At 40.6% G+C, this 22,056-nt stretch overlaps 2 protein-coding genes across 3 annotated transcripts in view; one reads left to right on the top strand and one right to left on the bottom strand.

Moving 5' to 3' along the window:
* VAPB (VAMP associated protein B and C) overlaps positions 1–8,829 on the top strand; it is a 58,605-nt gene extending 49,776 nt beyond the window's left edge. The window contains exon 7 of one of the 2 annotated variants that reach the window (XR_012154658.2): positions 533–599. Coding sequence is in view for 1 of the 2 variants with exons in the window: in XM_073309241.2 (XP_073165342.1) it covers positions 533–691 (159 nt within the window). In the remaining variant the exon portion in view is untranslated. Of the gene's footprint in view, positions 1–532 lie in introns of both variants that reach the window. The other variant, XM_073309241.2, reaches the window with a different exon arrangement.
* Positions 7,090–22,056, bottom strand: part of APCDD1L (APC down-regulated 1 like) — a 32,487-nt gene continuing 17,520 nt past the window's right edge. Inside the window, exons 2-4 of the mRNA XM_073309240.2 lie at positions 20,777–20,951; positions 17,907–18,465; positions 7,090–14,977 (exon numbers count right to left, since the gene is read on the bottom strand). Of these exons, the coding sequence (XP_073165341.1) occupies positions 14,210–14,977; positions 17,907–18,465; positions 20,777–20,951 (1,502 nt within the window). The 3' untranslated portion in view covers positions 7,090–14,209. The remainder of the gene's footprint in view (positions 14,978–17,906; positions 18,466–20,776; positions 20,952–22,056) is intronic.

Genomic DNA, 22,056 nt, shown 5'->3' with positions numbered 1-22,056 from the left:
CATCCAATCACTAACCTGACTCTTCTTCAATCGAGAGCACTGATAGGATTGAAGGACAACGTGTGCCAGTAATTCTCAGTAGTGTCAGTGAGATGTCATTTAATATTAGCATGGAAATACTTAGCTCAAGTACCTGAGAAAAATTGCTACTTTATAATTCAAGGTTATTCCATTGGTGATTGGCATCTTCATAAGTGCAAGATAGTGTTCAAATTTGCAAATTTGCACAGCTTACTTGTGTGCATAGTACTGAAAATCAGGCCCTCGAAGTTGCTGTCCCCCTGTCCATATTTATTTATTTATTTGTGGGACACTTCTTGAATAAATTTTTTTTGTTTTTTTATCCTCATTCAAATGAACTGGTAGGACTAGAATGGAGACGAGTTGTCATACTTCTGCATCAAAATTGTGTGCCTTTCCAAAGAAACTCACCTAATAGGCTTAGTTAACAATAGGGTCTTGGGGTGTGGTGGTTTTTTTTAAATACAGCTTTTTTTTGGTCAAAACTAATCATTAGGGTTCCTTCCTGTAGGAAGAAGATGGTCTGCGGATGAGAAGGGCTCCCCAGACAAACAACCCAATATCTGCATCTGCAACTGTTGTCAAGGAGGAAGGGCTCAGCACTAGACTACTTGCTCTGGTGGTTTTGTTCTTTATTGTTGGTGTAATTATAGGGAAAATAGCCTTGTAAAGGCAGCATGCTGAGGATTGTAAATTGGCTTGATGGTTCTGCCATATCATTGGATCAAATTTATTCATAACAATGTTTTAAAAAAATTAATGTATGACATCTCACAGGTCTTGCCTTTAAATTACCCCTGCACAACTATAACATAACGTAATCTTCTTGAAAGTTTAAAATGTACAATGAGTGAATGAATGATAAAGAATGTTCTTTATTAAGTGATGAGGAAAAAATCATGAGTTAACACTACAATGGCATACTGTCAATGTCACTTTAAACACTTAGCCCTTGGTACATGTTGCTGTCCCCCTGTCCATTTTAAAAAAAACAAACAAACAAAAAACAAATTATTCTTCCACTGCTGGAGCTGGCCCTTTTGGATGTTTGGAGCTGGGTTAGGCAGGAGGGGTTGATAACTTCTGTAAAATATGTTGATCCACCATTCTGCTCACAAAGTTAACAGTTTGTTAGTGTCTTCAACTCCGTGCAAATTAACAATTCATTGGCACTTACAGTTCTTTTCAGCTTCTCACTATTCATTTATGTGGCAGCGCTGAATGTGCTAGGCATCATTAAGAGGCATATATTGACTGGTATGACACTCATTTCGAATAAAGGTCAATGCCTTGTTCTCTGAAAGGGACCAAGCTATATTGCTGTTGGTTCATTTAGTTGAATTGAAATGTTATTCAGAGATGTTTAATGCATATTTAACTTATTTAATGTATTTCATCTCATGTTTCCTTATTGTCTCACATTGACTAATCCTATGGTATAAAAAGGCACCTGTTCTAAAACCAGTGGATAGAACTAAAAAATTACTGCTGTAGTGATGCAAGATTTTTCTGCCCCCTCATGTTTTGGGCACTATGTAATTGTTAAAGTTTTGATCACTTAAACATTGGGGAAACAGCAGTCAGGAAACTGTTTTTGTATGTAAATAAATAGTCTATCTAGCAAAAAAATTAGTAGTAAACTAGTTCTATGCCGTAAAAAGACCAATCCTGTTTGACTATGTAGCATCTTAAAAAAAAAAAAAAAAAAAAAAAAATAAAGCCCAGACATTAAAGTTCATTTCGTTACTTTTGTCAAAGTCAATTAATTTTTTTTAAAGGGCCTGCAGTTAGTCACTTTGAAGCTTATGTACGGCATCAGGAAATTGCTAGCCTTATCTCAACAGTGTTTCCTCCAGCCGCATTTTAGTCTCCAGAACCAGTCTCCAGAGAAGCACATTTGATGGAATACTGATGTTTAGAATAACCACATTGTCAGTCTGTTTATTTACTAGGTATCCTCTGCTGTTTTTCAGTCTTCAGTGATTGGAGTCAGTAAGCCTGAGAATTTATACAAAGTGACACTCTAAGGCAGTAATATTAGTAACGGTAATAATACTATTAATAGTAATGTTACTATAAGGCAGTAATAATACTAACTATAAGGCATGTATATTCACTATATTCAAGCATGATCTGTAGATGACACATTCTTTTCAGTCAGCTACCCATATAATCTTTCTTGGATTCCAATTTCAGAAGCCATCAGATTAAGATGTGCAATAGATTGAAGCTTATTCGCACACCTTTGAATCCTGAAGCACTTAAAAAATAGAAAGGGAAGCCATCTTTTTGTTATTCCTAAATAAGGCTGGCCGGGGAGGGCTTGGGTTGGTAGACTTTTGCTGCTGTCTACTTTTCCACCCTTGCCATAATAATCAAAATGCTAATGAACATTTACTTATCTATCAAATGGTTGCCTCTGCCCTACTTTGTGCAGATGAGCAGAATTTTCCGGTGCTATCCTTGCAGGTCAAGTAAAATCCCAACTTGTCCTCTGGGTATGTACGTGTTTCTGTGGACTTTTTGTAGAACTGCCGACAAACAGGAAGAGGTGCATCTTCAGACAGAATATGAAGATAAACCAGAGTCAAGTCTGTTCGATATGGTAGGGCCAAAGCAATTATAGTCTCCACTTTTTGCATGAGTGCAAGATGGGTTGGATACAGTGCAGAGGGAGAAGGTAGGTAGTAGTGAGATCAGCAAGGTAGGAGGGGGCATGATTATACAAGGATTTAAACGGCTACAGCTTTGCTCTTTAGGGGACCAGCAACTAATGGAAGCCTTCTGAAACTCTTCCACTTCTGTTAACCAAAATGACTGACCAACACAGGAAGCATTCTGAAAGGGAGAGTTGTCTTTTAAAAGACTGGGATAAATATGATGTCTGAAGAATTCACTTTCATGGCTTTGTAGGATGTATCAGGAAGAACCTGGACTAAAGAGAGACTGAACGCAAATGTTTTGGGTGGCTGTGGCCATTGGAGCATTGTGGCTGTTTTAAAAGCAGAGGCAGCCTTACAAGTGCAATTTTAAACACAAGCCAGCATTGCAGGGTAATGATGGAGCATAAGCATTGATGTTGTTCTGTTTTATGGAGGAGGGTGGGGAAGAGTTGTGGTTTTTGTGTTTTGGACTTTTTTTGCTGGTCCGTTGAGCAACTGTCATGCACTTTATCCATCGGAATTGACTTTGCTGGCACAAATGATTTATGGCTAGAGAAGAAAGCCAGAAGAGTTTGTTGGTGTCCTCAGGCCATAGCTTGTTTAATGGCCATGCCTCCGAATGTCTCTGAAAACTTAGGTTTCAGAGTAACAGCCGTGTTAGTCTGTATCTTTCTGAAAACTTAAAACATTTTAAATAATTTGAGTAAATTTGCTTCTATTACTTTTTGTGTTGCCGTAGTACATAGGGGACCCCAAACAAAGATTACCCTCTCCCCTTGTTCTAAGCACTATACAAAGACACTCCCTACCTTGAGGAGTTTACAATCTAAGTAGGTAGCTATTGATACATCAGTACTGGCTGCTATGATCAGACAGGTGATTTCCATGGTACTACCTGAGCCACAGTATCACTATGTTCTGTAAGTGCCTCAAATAACTCAAGTTACTATTAAAACTTAGAATTTTAACGAAACTCTGAAGTCTCTCATATCCTGCCTGACAGCAGCCTAACAAACGAGAGCCTGGAAGTGATTGGTGTAGCCCCCAGGTCCTCCAAAAAATCAATCCAAGCAAAGGATAGCCAGTGTCAATTGAATTCTTCTTATCTGCCTGTTGAACAGAAAGCTACTGTTTTCCCACCTGTTTGAGACAGAAAACTCTCAAAATTTCAAAAAGACTGGTATTCTTCTGCAAATGCAGTATCCCCTTTTTCCACCCTCTTTGAAGAAGACACTCTTTATACACCTGTATTTACTGGTATGACTCTGATAGAGCTGTCTTTCAGGTAAGAGACTTTCCCATTATGGAAATATGTTCTTAAACTGCTTGGACATGTATGAGAGCTTCATAAACTTCTTTGCCATCTGAAGAAATGCTTCATCAGACTTGTAAAAAGTGAAGTATTCTGATGTCTAGGAGCTATATAAAAATATAGGGGACAGCAGGAAAGGACATGGAAGACTAAGGATGCAATGGAAAGACTCTGAAGAGAAGTTTGAAGAGGACTCGAACTGCAAGACCTATGAACCCATTCCATGAACTTGAAAGAGTGGCAAATAATTGTGGGCAGCTCTGACCCTTTGTAAATGAGAAAAGGAGTCGAAGTGAAAGAATGCGTAACTTATATAACTATGCAAAGCATGCAGTTTATAAATCATGTTCATAGTGTATATACCTATAATTTCACACCCATGATATAACACACAGGTGTAAGCAAACTACTGCTTAATCTCTGTGTGATTGTGGAATCCACAATCTAAAAATTAACCATCCAACTATTCTTGGTTTTAAAATAATCCCTTAGAATGCCCCACTCCCATGGAGGTTTTGCTATTAATTTCAGTGGAAGCAGGAAAGGCCTCTAATCAGAATTTTCACTTTGTAGACTTGGGAATCTTTCCCCTTTAGACACAAGTTTTAAATTTACTTGCAAGGAAACTAACATCTTTTTCCATGAAGTCTGTGGAATGCAAATAAATCAAAGGAACTTTTTCCTATTTTCACACAGAGGCCCATGTTTTCAAATGAGGGGATTCCATGCATAAATGATCAGAATTGTCCCTTTGCGTTGGCAGTCCCCTAATTTACATGCAGAACTATAGCAATTGCATGTGCAGGTTAAGCACCAAATTTGTGTGCATGTTTTCACATGTGGAATTATTTTTAATTGATGGCCTGAGTCATTAGAGAACAAGGTACTGCTCAGTACATAACAGTGACAGGGATTGGTATACCGTAATGTAGTTCCCTAAAACCATGAAATTTTAAGTAAGATGCCCGATAGTAGTATTCAGTGTTAATTCTTTCTCCTGAAGTGCTGCCAGTGGAGTACAATTTGAAATCCATTCTGCAAATTGTTAGTGTTTCTCCTCCCCAGTACACTATAAAGGGATTATATCTTCTGCGCACGTACACATGAATTCTTATAAAAATCTTGCCTTGGCAGCTAACATGTATATACAGTTGTACATGTTTGCATCTGCATACCTTAACAATGGCATTTTACAATCTTAAAATGTTTAATATTGCAATTCTTAATACAAGAAAGCCAAGGGAATTCAGAATTGTGGCTTGAATTCTATAGTTATCACTCTTCTCTTTAGGAAATATGTTAATGTCCTTTTGTCCCTCTTAACTGGAGATCATTCCTAATTCTTAGGCACAATAGACCAATTTAAAGACAGTGTTTTCAGACTTCAAAGCTACTCATTTTGCTTATTGTAGCATCATGAAACTTGTCCTGAGGACTGCTGTTTGTATTCGCTATATGTATGCACTCTATTTGATTTTTGAAGACTATATAAAACATCCTGAACTTCCATGTTTTGTGGTGGCTCTGCTAACAGCAATGCCAGTTCACAGCAGCAGTTTAGAATCATGGAGTTAGACAGCTGGTTTTCCATTCTAATTCAACCCAAGTTTGCAGCTGTTGTTGAAAATCTGTGGTGGCCAGTTTGAGAGAGAAGTGGTAAATTGTGTTCATTTTCAGGTGAAGTGTGTAAGGACTGCACTCCAGAAAACGTGAAGGGGAGACTTCAACTGATGCAGGTGTACAATTATACATTAAAATAACTGATTAGATGAGTTTCTGTATGCAATTTTTGAGTTGTGTGCACAATTCCAGTACAAATAAGGCAGGCCTGAAGCAGCTGAGCTTTAAAGTATTGAATAGCTGTATGCCATTAAGAAACATTATTAGACTTCTACACTGAGAATAGGTCCCTTAATTTTTAAACTCTGGCAGCCATAAGCAGAAAGCGCACACAGCAATGTGGAGTATAAATTTCACTTTCAGATACAAGTGCTGGATCGTGCACAGTGAGAAATGCATCCCAGTCTACCATCATGCGGTGCCGGGGAGTACTGGGTTACAGCAATTCCTCGGTTTTGGTTTTTTTTAATTTTAAATTGACCCATTTTAAGATATGCCCTTTTATTTTGTTACAGAAGTACTATTATAAAGAGCCTCTACTGTGATTTGTGTAGGAGATGAGTCCAGCACTGCATTTGGAAGCTGTTGTGACTTATTGTGCAATAGCATAATTATATGTGCTTCTCTAAAAATGTAATTTACGCATAAAAAAATGTTCATAGAAATCCATCAGGCACTTCATAGGAACAAGTGACTTTCACAGCATGCTGTGACTGATTGTTCATGTAGCTTGAAACATAGTCATGCTAAAGATTGACTTGGTTAAAAGATGACAATGGAATACAACACTAGCATAAATAATCTCCTGCTGCTAAATAGAGGGCTTTGAGAGACAGATGCTTTGACCGTGTCCAATTAAGATTACTTTGTATTATACCCACAGATTGATGTATATTTAATCACTTGTTCTAAGGGATGTTGGTATTGAAGTGACAGTGTTCATTGTACCATTACTGACTTGTGTTTTGATTAGCTGTAAAGAACAAAATAACTGTGCTTCAGCCACCCAGAGTAGCTTAACCATAAAAGAGCTGTTTTATGAATAGGCTGATTTTATTATTGGGTGAAGCTAAGGGTTCTAGTACCTCGAAGTAACAGCCACCCAGGAACCTATTACACCTGATACAAACCATTTCCCCATTGCTGTAGTCATTCATTTGAAGACTAACTGCAATTATTGTGCATAGATCATTAACTCCACCATACTCTGCCATTTACTATGATCTCGCTTCCTGTATAAACTACCTGCAAATGTTCCCTGGAAAAATAAATTTTGTTGTAGATCTGTTGTGCCCCCAGTCCTGACCAAAGCTTACACTGAAGCCTCTGTTTTGCAATAAACTTATCAAATGTAATCCTGAACCCAGGAATGCAAAACAGGCTGTTTTCCTTTTAAACAAATTATGCTTTTTCATCTTGTATCGTGTCATCTACTGTTAGACCCCCAAATAGGAAAATGAAGGAGGTGAAAAGGAATTTTTTTAATGAATTACAGCTACATACCCGGAGCAGATGTGCATCTGGTATCTCTGTTTACGCTCTAAGTCAACACCACAATTCATTCTTATTTGTGGGGTTAAATTTCTTGACTGTATGGTCCTACAACTTTCATCCTTGGCTATGAAAACTCAAGGAATGATCTAGTTATCGTAGTCTTCGCTTTAGAATTGAAAGCTATACACAAAACTACATTAAAAGAACATTAACGTTGCAAAGTCAAGCACTCCAAAGGTAGGAAATGCCAGAATTTTAGTTGCCAGGCAAGATAAGGGCTACATTGTGTACAAACATTTAGTGAGAGAGTCCCTACCCCAAAGAGCTTACAGTCTAAGTCAAAAGACTGACACATGTTGAGAGGAGAAACAGATAGATGAAGTGATTGTTCAGCAGGGGCATGAGGGAGCCAGGAATAAGAACTGAGGTCACAGCTGCAGGTTGAATTTTTTTTCAACTAAAGTTTGTTTTTTTGGGGGGGGGGGTCCTGAAAATGCATTTTTGGGGGTCCAGAACTATTTGCCAATACAGTTCAAATTCAACTAATAGGTTTTTGGAGGGAGGAGTGTTTCATTTTGACCAGTTTTTGTTTTGATTTTAAATTTTAAAAAAAGACATACAAAGTTGACAAGCATCCAGAATGGCCAAATCAAAATGAAAAATTGTTGTGGGTTAATTGAAACCTTTTGGTGACAGATTAAAAAAACAAAATTCAAATTTGGGTCACCTTGGTGTTTTGGTAAATTTGAAATGAATTTTTGTAATTGGTTCGATTTTAAATTCAAATAGATTTTTTTTTTTCCCTTCTGATGAGCCCGTGAACTGGAAAATCTATTCGCTCATCCGCACTAAGGAGGCTGGTATGTGTTTTCCTTTCTGATAGCTGTTGAAAGTTGTCCATGCTAAAACAGGATGAGTGTTTCTTATACAGTGTGGTTGAAATCCTGCCTCCACTCATCTGAATGAGTTTCACCATTGTCTTCACCAGAGCGAGAATTTCATTCGAGAATAGTGATACTCAGACCTCAGCGGTTCAGGAGCCAAATTAATGATCAACATTACCCAAAAGAGCCAGAGTAGTGTGAATTCATTGTTTCATTTACTATTTTATTTATATAATTTATTCTCTCAGCAAAATGACTGACCAAGTATTCTACAATTGGTTAACATAGTAAACACATCCTGATTGGTTGTTAATTAAATCAGTGTTTTAATATGTGCGGCAAAGAGGCGCATTAAAGAGCCCCTTGCTGCTCCTGAGCCTCAGTCAGAGTATCACTGGTCTAGAATTATCTAACAAACTGAGTAATTGTTGTATAGCTACATGAGTCCTAATGAAGGAGAATATTAGTAAAATGTTCCAAAGCTCTAAGTGACATCGAACCAACCTCCATTTTAAAAAGAAACTTGGGCATCTAGAAATCTAAATCTTATTGAAAGTCAATGGGATTAAGACCTCTAAGGGCCTGAGTCTCTTGAAAATGGGAGTTAAGGTCCTAGGTCACGTAAGCACTTCTGAAAAATGTTAACTGTATTCACTGTCTCCACCTTGAGACCTAATATAATCATTTTACAGCTTTGTTCCTTCAACTTGTTCTGTAATGTTCCAGTGAAAGCTGTGCAAACTTTTGTATCTACCCTCTCAGTATTTAAACTCAATTTTATGTGCTGTCCATATTCAATGTAAAATTTGTCTTACGAAGAAAATGCTAAAGACACCATGTGAATGGTAGTCGTTTTTGTTCACCGTGATCCAAGTTTATCTCAGAATGCCCAGGTTTGTTTACTTTAACTTTTGTTTGGTAGCTGATTTTTATTTGAGAATTGGGGGGGGGGGAGAGTGCTAAGTCTGTGCTTTAAAAAAAAAAAAAAAAAACCACATCCCAAAGCAATTTAAAAATGGAAGGCATAAAGATAGCTAGTTGACAGGAAACTACTTTTTTTAATTGGACTGGTGAGGAAGAAACATAGATCCCAGTTTAAAAACTTGTTGTCCAAGTTTCAGCCCAGACTGTGTTTTCACATACCACTGGAAAAACAGGAATTTAGAAAAGCAACTTTAATAAATATCTTCTCCTGTTAAAATAAGAAGGCATGAACAGTTTCATACTAACAGATGTTAATATAGAAAGTAACTAATAATGCATGAGGAATAAAAAATGCATGTATACCTTTTTTTTAAAAAAAAAAAGCTGAGATGTACAAAGTTTTAACATACAAAAAGTTTTTAAAAGGGGTTGATTTTTTTCAAAAACACAAAAGTCCACTCTTATGGACTTTTTCTGTGCCTAAATGCCCTTTGAAATGTCCTGACTCTCCCAAATGCTTGATTTTTTTTAAACAATTGAAAGCAGCTGTTTAAGAAGAAAGGAATCCAGTAGTTAGTTGCCATTGTTCTTTTCCATGTGAGACTGCTTTTTCTAACACTCGCAGTCTTTATTGTACCCAGTGTGTGGGGGTTCTGTTTTGGATTTCATTATGACAGCTAGAGATATTGATTAGCAAGTGCTGAATAAATTGCATTCAAGAGTCCTAAATGTTGGCTAAAGAGATCTGGTTTGTTGATCACTTTTAATAAATTTTGGAATACAAGGGATATTCCAGAAACCTGGAAGAAGGATACAGTTGTGCCAGTATTCAAAAAAGGCAGGCAAGATGACATGAGTAACTCTTGATTAATTAGCCTGACCTCTGTCCTGGGCAAAATAATGGAAAAGCTGCTACAGGAGTCAGTTAAAGAATTAAATGATAGGAATATAAATTAATGCCGGTCAACGAAGTTTTACGGAAAATAGATTTTGTCAAACAAAATAGATTTAACTCTGAGATTACAAACTTGGTAGATAAAAACTCTGTAGCTGTAATACAATTAGACTCTTGTAACATGTTAATACTGCATGACATTCTGATTTAAAAAATAAGCACTCTACAATATCAATGAAGCATATGTTAAATGGATAACTGGCTAATTGAAAGAGCTCCCAGTAGTTGGCAATGGAGAATTATCAGATGGGCGAAATTTCTAGTGGTGTTCAACAGGGACAAATACTAGACCCAAAGCTAGTTAACATTTTTATCTGTCAGCTGGAAGTAAATACAAAATTGCTGCTGCTCACAGATAAGTGACACAAAGTTTGGCAGACTGGTAAATGAGGATGAGGACAAGGCAGACATACAGAGCCCTCTGGATTGCTTGGTAGTCTGGGCTATTCAGATAAAATGTTTTTATACAGCTGTACCTACCACATGGGCAACTGTACCCTGGAAGGAAGAAACTCTGAAAAAGATGTAAGGGTTGGTAGTGATCAAGCAACTGAACATAAGCCTCCAGTGTAATGTTGTAGTACAATGGTCTAATGCAATCTTTGGATGAAGAAACAAGGAAAGAGTGAGTAGGAGTGTGGAAGTAATTTACCACCGTATATAGCATTGATGAGGTGGATGCGGAATTACCATGCACAGTTCTGTCCATATTTTTTAATAGACTTTGAAAAATGGGAGTGGGTGCAGAAGAGCCACATCTGAGGATGAGAGAAAATGCCTTAGCGTTAGCAATTTAAAGAGCGCTATCTGTTTAGCTCATCTGAAAGAAGAGAGTATATAGTGTGTAAATACTGGGGTGTTCGCTGAAAGCTGAAGCCAGACAAATTCCAAACTATGTAAGTACATAGTTGTACAAGTGAGGGTGATTAACCATTGGAACAAACTGCCAAGGAAAGTGGATTCTTCATGTCTTCAAATCAAGTCTGGATTCCTTTCTGGAGGATATACTCTAGCCACATACAAGTTATTAGGCTCAATACAGTGGTGAAATTTACTTACCTGTGATATACAGGCAGTCACATGAGATATACATTCATGTACGTACTTCATTCAAATTCAAGGCCTGATTCTGCAAGCGTCTGCTAAACAATCACTGTTGATTCGCAGTAAACTACAGAATAGTTTGGGAATGGCTTTCCAAAACTAGATCCAACACAACACAAGTTTTTTCCCTTTATGCAGAAATCTCTGTGGCTCCACCCCTCTCCCCTTCATTAAAAATGTCTTAAGGAAAACGGTTGTGAAAAGGTTCCTGCCTGGGTTTTGGTAGGGAAAGGGGTAAAGCCTCTCTCCAAACAGCCAATAAACCTCATCACTGCTGCAGGTATTGGTAACTGGATCCAGATGTTCTCTCCACAGGAATGCTGTAGAGCTTTGTTCGCAATGACTCCCTGAAGGGTGAAGTGGATAAGCCTATGGGAATAGAGTTGGAAGTGCTCCTAGTATAAACATTTCACTAATTTGTTTATGTACCAGATTCCTTTAGTGCATTTGTATGCGATGGTACCAAGTTTACTCTCGTAGCTTTGTTATGTAATTGTAGCCTTGCCACCATGCCTGAGACTGACTGTCCAGGTTTTTATACTACACCCATTGCTATAGTCTCTGAACACATCGTCAAGTGTGATTAAAAGTGTATACGGCGACAGTATTATGCAACTTGCATATGTAAATATATGTGCCTGCAACTGGTGGTATTTGCATACAAAACTCACTGATGACTTTGGGCCTGAATTTAGAACTTCCCTGTGTAGCTCAGGCTAGGACTTCATCAAAGCTCACCAGCAAAACAGTATCAGGCTTGGGTGGGAGGCCACCAAAGAAATCCTTGGCTGTTGCAGAAGGTGGCAGTTGTGGTGATGAAAGTAGCAGCCCTCTTTCCTCTAAGCCATTAGTGAATCGGTGCATCAGCATTGTGCTAGCAGATTCTGTTCTGTTCGAGGTACCAAGGAATAAAAAACTTGGACATTTGTCGTGTCTAATTGTTAACTACATCATCCTGGCTCTCCTGGATCAGTTACTTGAGTTGCAAAATTTAAGTGTTGTTGAAAAAAAGGTTTCACGTACTGAGACAAACTTAAAAAGTCTAATCCTTTAAACTACAAGAAAAAGAGCATTGTCATTATTTTGGGGATATCAAAATGACTTTCTCTTTTGATATGCTGAAGTGGTTGAGCAGACTGCAAACTTTCCATTGCACCCAAGAAAAAAGTATAGGAAATTTGATTTACAATCATTGCACTCACATGGTTCCTTTTTAAACATATGCATTTGACCTTGGATACTTGTACATAGCAGGTATCAAAACACAGTAATCTTTAAACAGAGAAAGCACTTCGGAAGATATGTACATGATACTTTCTGTGGCAGGCTGGTGATAACATGCTGAAAATCATTTGTACCACTATTAGAAGAGATGCTTGTTAAATGTGTATGAATCAATTGTTAATGTCCACAGTCCCCAAAACTTATAAAACCCATAAATTGTCTAAGGGGTTGTCTACCAGAGGCCAGCCAGAAAAAATTACCTAATGGTGTGAATTTTAAATGGATTAGTTCAGTGGTATTAAATCCTTGTGTGGATGCTGTTGTTCAGAATTAAAGTGACTTTAATGTGGTTTATCTTAATTCATTTTGGAAGTGAATTAAACTAAACATATTAAAGCCAATTTACTTCTGAATGCAGATGTTCACAGTGGAGTTCAACTAACCTACTTCAAATACACCATTAGTTAACTTGGATTAATTTTCCTGGATGGCCTTGTGTAAACAAGGCCTAAGTACAGCTTCAGTTTTGTACATACGTCACTAAAAATGTAGCTATTGCATAGTTGGTTTAAAAAATCCTTTTCAGATAAGATACATAGGGTTAGGTGAAGAGGATTTAGCTATCACAAGGTGTCTTCGAGTTAGGTGTCCTCTTAGCTACAGTAGGCTAGGGAATATAATTCCATACCTTGCTCTCCTTGTAGGCAGAAATTAGCTAGGATTTGACTGTGATGTCTGATTATAGTCTGTCTTCTGCACCCCTCAGATTAATTTACTTGACTCAAGTTTATCAGACGTTATCCTAGCACTTGTTTGGCATTTTTATGTTTGAGATCTAAGCCAGAGTTGGATTGATGACTCTTGTTAAGGGAATGCACCAGCAAACGCACAACGGATTGTGCCAAAGTGGGGGCAGAGGTAACACAGGGTCGGTATAGTGTCTTTTTGCACCTATGCTTATGTCTCCCTGGTGAGTGGTACAGTCATAAATCGGCTGGTCATGTCTCAGAACATTTGGGCTACGTGATAACACAGAGAGGTGGAACAGAGTGAACCCAACCCTTATGCAGTCAGTGTAATATGACAGAGGCAAGGTCGTAACAGAAAAAGCGGGATGGCAGAGTCACTTGTGTCTCACGCATTGTTGCTTGTGAACTGGGGCCATCACAGCCCAGAACCTGGGAAAGCTAACATGCACACAACAAGAAAGCAGAGCTTGCAAACTGTACGTTGCAAGGATGGCATCAGTCTGCCACGGAGAGCCCTTCCTGAACTCAAGGAAGAGCGATAGAGAGAGAGAGAGAGAGAGTGTGTGTGTGTGTGTGTGTGTATGGTATGACAGGTTTCAGAGAAGCAGCCATGTTAGTCTGTGTTCACAAAAAGAAAAAGAGTACTTGTGGCACCTTAGAGACTAACAAATTTATTTGAGCATAAGCTTTCGTGAGCTACAGCTCACTTCATCGGATGCATTCAGTGCCACTCTAAGTCTCTAAGGTGCCACAAGTACTCCTTTTCTTTGTATGATATGAGTTTCTGTGATTGATCCAGAGCCCTTGCCAAAGCCAGCTACATGAATTTACAGGAGCAGTAAGTGAGGGGCAGAGGAGAATCAGTTTGAGAGAATGAGCCCTCAAAGCTTTGGAAACTGGATTTTTGTGTGACTGGAGCTCTCAATTATATCCTAGCAATGCTGCAGGCTAGAATCAGCCGTTCTAATTTAACACGTCTTTTTAGTATTGCTAAATTACCTGACAATTTGCAACGTGTCCATGTCACTACGTTAGATTTATGCCCAATGAATGTCAATTAGGAAATATATGCACAGTACACATCGTATATAATCAGGCATGTTATGCAGGGAAACCCTCTTGTTTTGTCCATTTTGTTTTTAATGTGTACAGAATCTAAGCAAACTGATTCCAGATGTGCTTACCTAAAGAGGATATAAAATTGTCTTAGCACCAGTGTCTGAATTCTGTGCTGCACCTGAGCAAACAGCTGGACTCATCTAGTCCCATCTTAAAAACTGCATTGCCATAAGTGACAATAAAAAGGTCACAGGCAAAGGTTTTAGTGCTTCATTCCCGTTATTATCCTCTTTTCCTAGGTAGCTTGGACTGATGTGTTTAGAAAAGACCCCAGTAGCCCCAGCACACTGAATAAGAGGTGCTTGATATGAGGTGGGCCGCTTCTCAGGTCTGTCAGGGCTGGATCCGTCTGTGGGCCTTTCGCCGATGAACAGCAAGCTGCGATCTTTCATGTCTTGCTCCATTTTAAAGAGTTCATATTCTGTGTGGGGCAGCTTGATACCCAAAGCCAGACACCCATTGGTCAGCGTTATATCCTGCTCAATCCTGGCACTCCAAGAGCCGGTCTCCCCGCAGGTCCCTGGCTCTGAGGAGTTTAGCATAGTCACTGTTACCTGATCCATTGCTGTAACCCGAGCACAGGTCACTTTAAATGCTAGCTCTGTACCTCCTCTCACTATGGAGGATGGGATGCCCTTGGTGTAGTGCCCAGATGCATAGATGGTAAAAGTAGGCTGCTTGCAGAGTGGGTCAGAGTAGTGATAATAGTACCCTTCCCAGGTGCGATTGGTGCCATGAAATATGAAGTACCTGGTAAGAAAAAGCACAGCTGGCCGGACTTCACAATGAGCACTCACCCACCTGCCACTTAACTGCATCGGCAGCTCAGCTTTAGCTGGTAAGATAGGTGGATGGTGTTCATCAGATCTGTATATAATCCCACAAGCAGGGCAAGGATGCACGTGATGCTGTTGGAGGCAAACAAATAAAAAGTAAATGAAAAATATTACATGCAAACCCCCATTCAAAGTATTTAAACAACAACAGGCCAATCTCCATCCCTGGTGCAACTTCATTGAGGTCCAGGAGGCTGCGTCAGGGATGAATTTGGCCCAATCGGTCCAAGCAGTTTAGTAAGATAAAAGGCTGCTATTCTAGGGAAAAACCAGGAAGGGCCAAATTCTGTCTTTGGAGATGAGCACCTGGCTCTTCTCGAAGGCCAGTGGGAGCTGTGTGCCATGCACCTCAGGGCAGCAGTTGGTCCAAGAGGAGCACTGCAAGCAGGACAAGGGATACACTTTTGGAATCCCCTGGTTTTCTTTCACTACAAGATTTCTGTGACTATTTGAGAGGTTAGGATCAGGGCACAAATGCTGAGGTTTTGCTCCCACAACACCATGTGCTTAGTGAAAACTTAGACAAGACCTGGACTTAAAGAAAATGCCACCAGTTAAGGTTATTGAGGCAGTCTCTGGTGCTGCTGGGAGTTGTCAAATAGGCCTGTATATTTTTATATCCATTCAGATGGTGCCGGAAAAGCCAAAGCACAGCTGAGACCCTCAGCAGGAGGGCTAAGAAATGGTGCTGCCATCTCCTAGAAGAGTCCATGAAACCCAGTATCAAAACACCTTCTGACATTATAAACTCTATGAAAAACGTGGATCCAACCAACATGTGTTTAATTTTGAAGGAGCCCCAGGATGCCTGAGCATTGCTCAAAGCTCTATGTCAAACCAATCCTATGTCCAATCTAATTCTATAGGAGCTTTGTGCAAAGTTGAAACCTTTTCCTATATTTCATATGGAAAAGTATCAGTACGTAGAGACTTTTTTAAAAAATAAGTATTATAACATTTGATCATTTTTTGAAATTCTAGCTAATCTAACTGTTCACATGGAACAAGATTAAATAACTCAATAGGGTGGGTAATTTACATGCATGTTGATTGGAGTCTACTGTAATTTAGTCATTTTCAGCTTGCTTTACTGCTTCTGTCACACTAATGAGTGCTGACAGTCCACAGTCCATTATTGCTAAATAATCCCAGAAGTTGGCAAATATATATATTCCCTGTAGACAGGAAATTCTTTGATAATGGAGGTAATTTCAGGAGAGTGGATTTCTTTAGAACAGTTATAGATTTAAGGAAGTTAGAGTAGTATTTCCCCATAGGTTAAAAAATAGCTCCTAGCTGTCAGGACCAGGATGTAGGTAGCCAGGCCTACTGGTCAGCATAAGACAAGGGCCAGGTTCCCACACTAGCCAGGGTTCAGAACCAGGAGGTCAGGTCAGGAACCAGGAGTGCAGGGTCAGTAGACAAGCCAGGGGTCAGGAAACCAGGAGATCAGAAGACAGGCATAGATAGCACTGGATGAGCAGTCCAAAACAGGGTACACCCCACTTGTACAGACTTCCTGCTCCTCCTTCTGTCTTAAGTAGGGGGAGCAAGCCAATCAGGTGTGCTGGTGTTCTACCAATCAGGGCTTAGGGTAGAGTCTTCCACCTGAGTTAGGCTTCAAGGAGTCCTGGTTCTAGCTGGTAATAGTGAAGTGTCAGGTGAAGGGTTGGCACATGATTTAACACCAACCTCGGGCATCTCCTGGACCTGGGTTTGAGACCTGCAGGTCATGACATCAGCAAAGTTTTATAAATCTCTTGCTAGTGCAGGCTAATGTTGCCTGTTAGTTAATTAAAAGAGAAGGCTGCGTCCAACAAAATTCATATTGTGAAGCCAACAATCTTATTTGTTTAAACCAGTCACATGAAATTATTTCTAATGTATTGGAGCTTCTAATTATCCCCAAGTGTGACATCATGTGCTGGGGAGAGCTGTTTACAGATTAATTACAGCACTATATTTAGAGAGTGAATTTCAGTATCTTAGGTTTGGTTTTAAGTTAACATTTAAAAATGTTTGTTTACTATCTGGTTTAGCTCATGTACATGGTCTTAGCCCAAGATAACACCCAGCTTTATACCAATCCAAGCATGTTACTTGGGGGCTTGTCATTTTCTTTTTCTCTCTTAAATTCCAGTTGTTGCAGTATCACAAGGGTGGAAACCTCCCCCCAAATGAAGCAGTTCATATGAGTTAGTCCTGTTCCAGCTGGTAATGTTCATAAGTGGCTTTTTTGCCCTATCTCACTGCTCAGTCACATTTAGTTATGAGTTAGATAAATAATACCTTTTTCTTTCCCCTGGAAATAAAGCAACCTACTGGCAAAAAATAAAAATAATGTATAATATTATTTATGTTGAAGTAAAGTGATTTCTGTAGGATAACAATTGTATTCAGGTCAATATCCCCTTCTAATGGCATTATATTCTGGAATAATGATTTAATGGAAGATGCTTGTTTTCCTCTTTCAACCTGAAGGACAGGACAAAGAAATAAGATGAGGGCTGCAAGACAAATAACAGCACACAGAGCTTATAGTGATGTGGGATTTAACCTCATGCCAGGATCTGAGTCAGCATTTCTAGTGAAAACATAGCGGGTAAAGAAAATCTATTCGCTCCATGCCCCAGCCGAGGAGGACTGTTCCCTATAGTATGTTTTTGTTACTGCTTAGTCCAGGCTTCAAGGCCACATGCTTAGTAAAGGGAAGAGCCAGATTCGCATACAACTGAGCACCTACGTTTGTGGTTAGGCTCCCCTTCCCCCCCAACCAGCACTTTGCACAAGACACAATTTTGTCTTTTCTAAGCCAGGCTTTCTCCGCATCAACTCTGTCTGTATCATTATAATACTGAGGTGACCTACTGCAGGTGGGGTAAATAATTTAAGAACCTCTCTTTATACAGGCTGCAGACAGACATGCATTGAAAAACAGGGGACACCAGGGAAGCTGGGCTTCCATTTTTTAACATGGCCCAGGAGCCAGCGATGTTCTTACCACAGCACTCTGCAAAGGGCGTTGATACCCCGTTGGTCGATAATGGAGCCTCTCAGACCACTTGGTGTGAATGTCCCCTAGGTACAGCTCCTCCACCGTCCTGCTGCCACTCGGCTGAGTTTGCAGCAGGGGCTCGTAATGCTTCTCCACCCGCACCAGACTAAGTTCATGCATGGCAAAGCCCAGGGCTGTGGTGCAATCCCGCCCCTCCTTGGCACTCAGCACCTCGTAGAGGACTCCGGGAGCCCAGGACCGTCCAGGTGGAAAGAATCCACTGCAGCCCCCTCCTGACGTCTGATTGATCCGGGCAGAAATCTCCTGCATGGCCCTCTGGCTGTGGAAAACAATACCCACTTTGTGCAGGTGGTAGTCTGCCTCAGTTGCCCCTTGGGTGATCCAGGAGGCCTGGCGCAGCCTGAGCTTGCCTTTGATGACCAAGGAGTGGGATGGATGGCGGCAGGAGGGGTCCCAGTAGTAGAACTGATAGGCCTTGAACAAGCGGTTGGAGTAAAACAGGTAGGATCTGGTGAGGAATTCCGGTCCCGGACGTACCTCACAGCTAAGGACAGAGAAGAGACAGGTGGTAGAATCCTTAATCATGTATAGAGTGGAAGAGCTGGGGTTTGAATTCCTACCTGACTCTTTCTACAGAGAAATTAATGGGGCATTGACTTCTTTTGTCCCCATGATGCGAGGGTCTCATCTTTGCACTGCTCCCTTCCCCATTGACCCAAAGGGCCTTCCCCCCATTTCACCTCAGTGACACAATTATTCCTGCAATGGTGATTTCATTTCACTGCAACCCCAGCAAAGAAGTATTAAAAAAATATACCCACTAACAAATCAGAGTTTCCTTGCATAGAAGAACTTGGTCTGTGGAGCATTACCCCATCCTATCCCCAAGGCATATTGCCATAAGACTAAGGGGAGGGGAGAGTCTCAATTCATTCCACCCTACCCTCACCCAAGTGGTGTTGAATAGAACGGTTTCACAAATGATCAAGTAGTGTTTCCTCCGTTAGGTGGCATAAAGAAATGGGGCAACTCAGTGCCATGTGAATGCCAGAGACTTGCCAATAAGTGACCGCATAAGAGTCTCACCCCACGTCCCTCATCACAAGATACTGTGATGGAATTGTCCACCACAGCAATGGTGGAGGTCCAGCGGGGAGGTTTGTGAATGGGGTTCAACAGGTAGCATACTCTGCTTGTATTAAAGTTCCTTACGGAGTCCCATCTAGAGACAGGAAAGTCAGACCCATGGTTGCCAACTCTCAAGATTTTCTCAGGATATTTGGTGTTATTCTTTCAGCCCCCAGCTCCTGGCATCATGTGATTGCATGAGAAGCCCACCCTTCATTTAAAAAAAAAAAAAAGTGTCTACCCTTATGGCTGCTGAGAAAAGCTTGAAAACATGAACCTTCAAGGCTTAAATACCAGAAGGCAAATTAAAAAAAAGCCTTTGTTATTATTGAGAATCTCACGCTTGTTTGGAGCCTGCCTCCTGATTTTTGAACACTTGGGGTTAGTAATACTGAGAACCCTACAGCAGAATGCACATTGCAGGGATGGGTGCTTCTCCTTTTCCTTCCCCTTGTTAGGATAAACCACCGAGACCATGGCATTTTGACATGCTGGAAGAGGATGCAGGGTTAATGCTGCCTGCGAGACTCCATTTTGGGTCAGGTGGAGGGGGCTGATTAGCCAAAACCAATCAGGGGTGGGGCTAAGAGACTATAAAGTTGGTCTCTCTGGCTGTGCTCTCACTCCAGTTGGGAGCTCATTCTATTTACAAGCCTGTTCTAGCTGTGAGGTTTCGGAGCGGGGGGATGTTTACTATTGAGTTCAGGTGCTTACTGCAGGCTGGATGTGTAGCACTACTCAGAAGCTCACTTGCATGTGGAAGTTTGCTCCAGCTCAGGGGCTTGCTTTGGCCTGGGAGGTTAATAATTCAGGAGTTTATGCCAATCCCCAGAACTCAGCCCAGTCTCAGAAGCTTAGTTTAGCAGTTTGGCCTGGGCTAGGATTTAGGAGCGGTAATTTCAGTTAGATGCCCCTTTGCCCGTAAATGGGTCTGTTTCTCATGAAGCTGCTAGTGGAATTTTTGTGAAGTAAACTAGCATGCTTCCTGTGAGATCTTAAATTGAAAATCCCTTATTTTCTCTCCCTTTTGCTGCACCTGAGTTAACGACCCACTGTTCATCTCCTGGTCGTCGTGAGAGGCGCACTGGAGCCTGTTCCATTGTGTACAGCAGAAGCTGCCAAATAACAATAGCTCCCCAAAGGTAGTCAGAACCGTGACTTTGCCAAAGTCCATTCACATGAGGACATTGTAAAAGACGTGTAGGCCGTGGGGTGTTTTAAAGATGTGCTGCTGTGTTTTCAAACCTCAGCCTGTGTATTTGTGTGTTCCCTCAGCCCAGAGGGCATTGATGGGGCAACATCTGCAACTGTGGTATGGCAGACATGGCAAATTAAGAGAGAAATGGAGGAAGTCCTAGAGGGAGTATTTCCATCTGGATTTAGAGCACATCCCAAACTGATAATATCAAGGATTTTGATTCAGTCCGTTACCAAATTAAGGGGCCATCTGCAAACGGTAGCTCTGGGAGTGCATTTTGAACCACCCCAAAATTAAAGGATATTCAGCTCTTTAATTTTGGGCCTTTTTCCAGCCACCAACAATACATGACCCTTTCCCCATAAAGGAAAATCACTAACAGCAGGCACACATTAGTCTAACAGTGTGTGTGCCCATCAGTGCACCCTGACGATGCTATTTAGGAAGGTGACCTCACCCTGTCTGCAGAGTCTAGCAAGGAGGCAAGACGTGCAATCTGCAAACTCCTCTGGGCTGCTGGGATCCTTACCCTGTAGAAATCCAATGACCTTCCAGCCGGGGAGGCAGAAGAGCTGAAATTCTAGCGCTGTCCTGTAGGTGGCGCAGTTGGTACTGGCACTGTGGCTCCCAGAGCAGTTTTCCAGTGCTGTGCTGCTGAGCCTGAGAGGCAGGCACGTCCCATAGCTTCTTTCCAGATGCATAGGCTTAAAAGAAGACAGATGCTTTCAGAACACAGATGCAGTCGCTCCTGCACTTTTCAATTAAATGGGTTAGTCTGACTAAAGATTTTTTTTTTTTAAGACCAGATGGGACCTGCCTGTTCCAGGAATTCCTCTTCAGTGGGTCACACCAGGCCTTTCTGGTGCACTATTTGGTCCTTTTGCTAAGTTTCTGGACAGGGTGCTTTAGATCCAGTCCTGTAACTCTGCCAGAAAGGGATTGTTTCTCCTGTCCTAGAGCTGCAGGTGGAGTTGGTCGTTTCAAGTGCAGTGATCGTCACATAGACAGCTTGAAAAGCCCTGGTAGTATCCAGCCTTTCACAGCTATTTCATGATCCCCAGCATTATCAGTTCATGCATTTATTATTCCCCTGTGAGTTCAGATGAAACCATGAGAAAGCCGCTTAAGTCAAAAAAGTCAATTTCTTTATGGCTCTTGATCAGATAAATAAGATACATTCAGAGAACAAAGCAATCTCTGTGCTCTGCAGTCTCAAGGGCCCAACAAGCAACAGTATTATTTTGGGAAGGGGGCAACACAAGTACCTTAAAAATGCCCACAAATTGGCTCATACTCTGTCCATTACATGAGTGACTTTAGTGTTCATTAAAATGTACTTTAATAATGACGCTATATTTTCTCTCTAAGATACATAGCACATTGCCAAAGAACCTTGCACAGCTGTGTTTAAACTGTGTAGTGTTTTAAGGGACATTTTACTGCATGTTTTTGTTGTACCTAGGTACTTTTTTTTCTCAGTTTGGGACTAATTTTAACCCACTCTTCCTAGGAAGCGAAATCCTTACATCTTTCTTGTGGATTTAATCCTTTTAGGAAGACACATTTTAGTTAAAGTAACAACGTGGAGGGAGTTTACAAATGGAGACAAATAATAAGACAAAGCGAAGGCCGTATCTTTCACCTCAAAAGATCCTAATATGCCACTTACACAGGAATTGCTTTAATCACCACTGAAATGTAGCCAGCTCTGGTTAGATGCCCCTTTGCCCGTAGAGAGGAGCCGCAACACAGACATGGGATTCATACACAGTTCTGGTCTCTCCCAATATTTTGTTGTAGCTGCAGGAG

The sequence above is a fragment of the Lepidochelys kempii genome, chromosome 13 (assembly GCF_965140285.1).
Source record: "Lepidochelys kempii isolate rLepKem1 chromosome 13, rLepKem1.hap1, whole genome shotgun sequence".
In the NCBI taxonomy this organism is placed as follows: domain Eukaryota; kingdom Metazoa; phylum Chordata; order Testudines; family Cheloniidae; genus Lepidochelys; species Lepidochelys kempii.
This window is presented reverse-complemented; position numbering and strand designations above follow the sequence as displayed.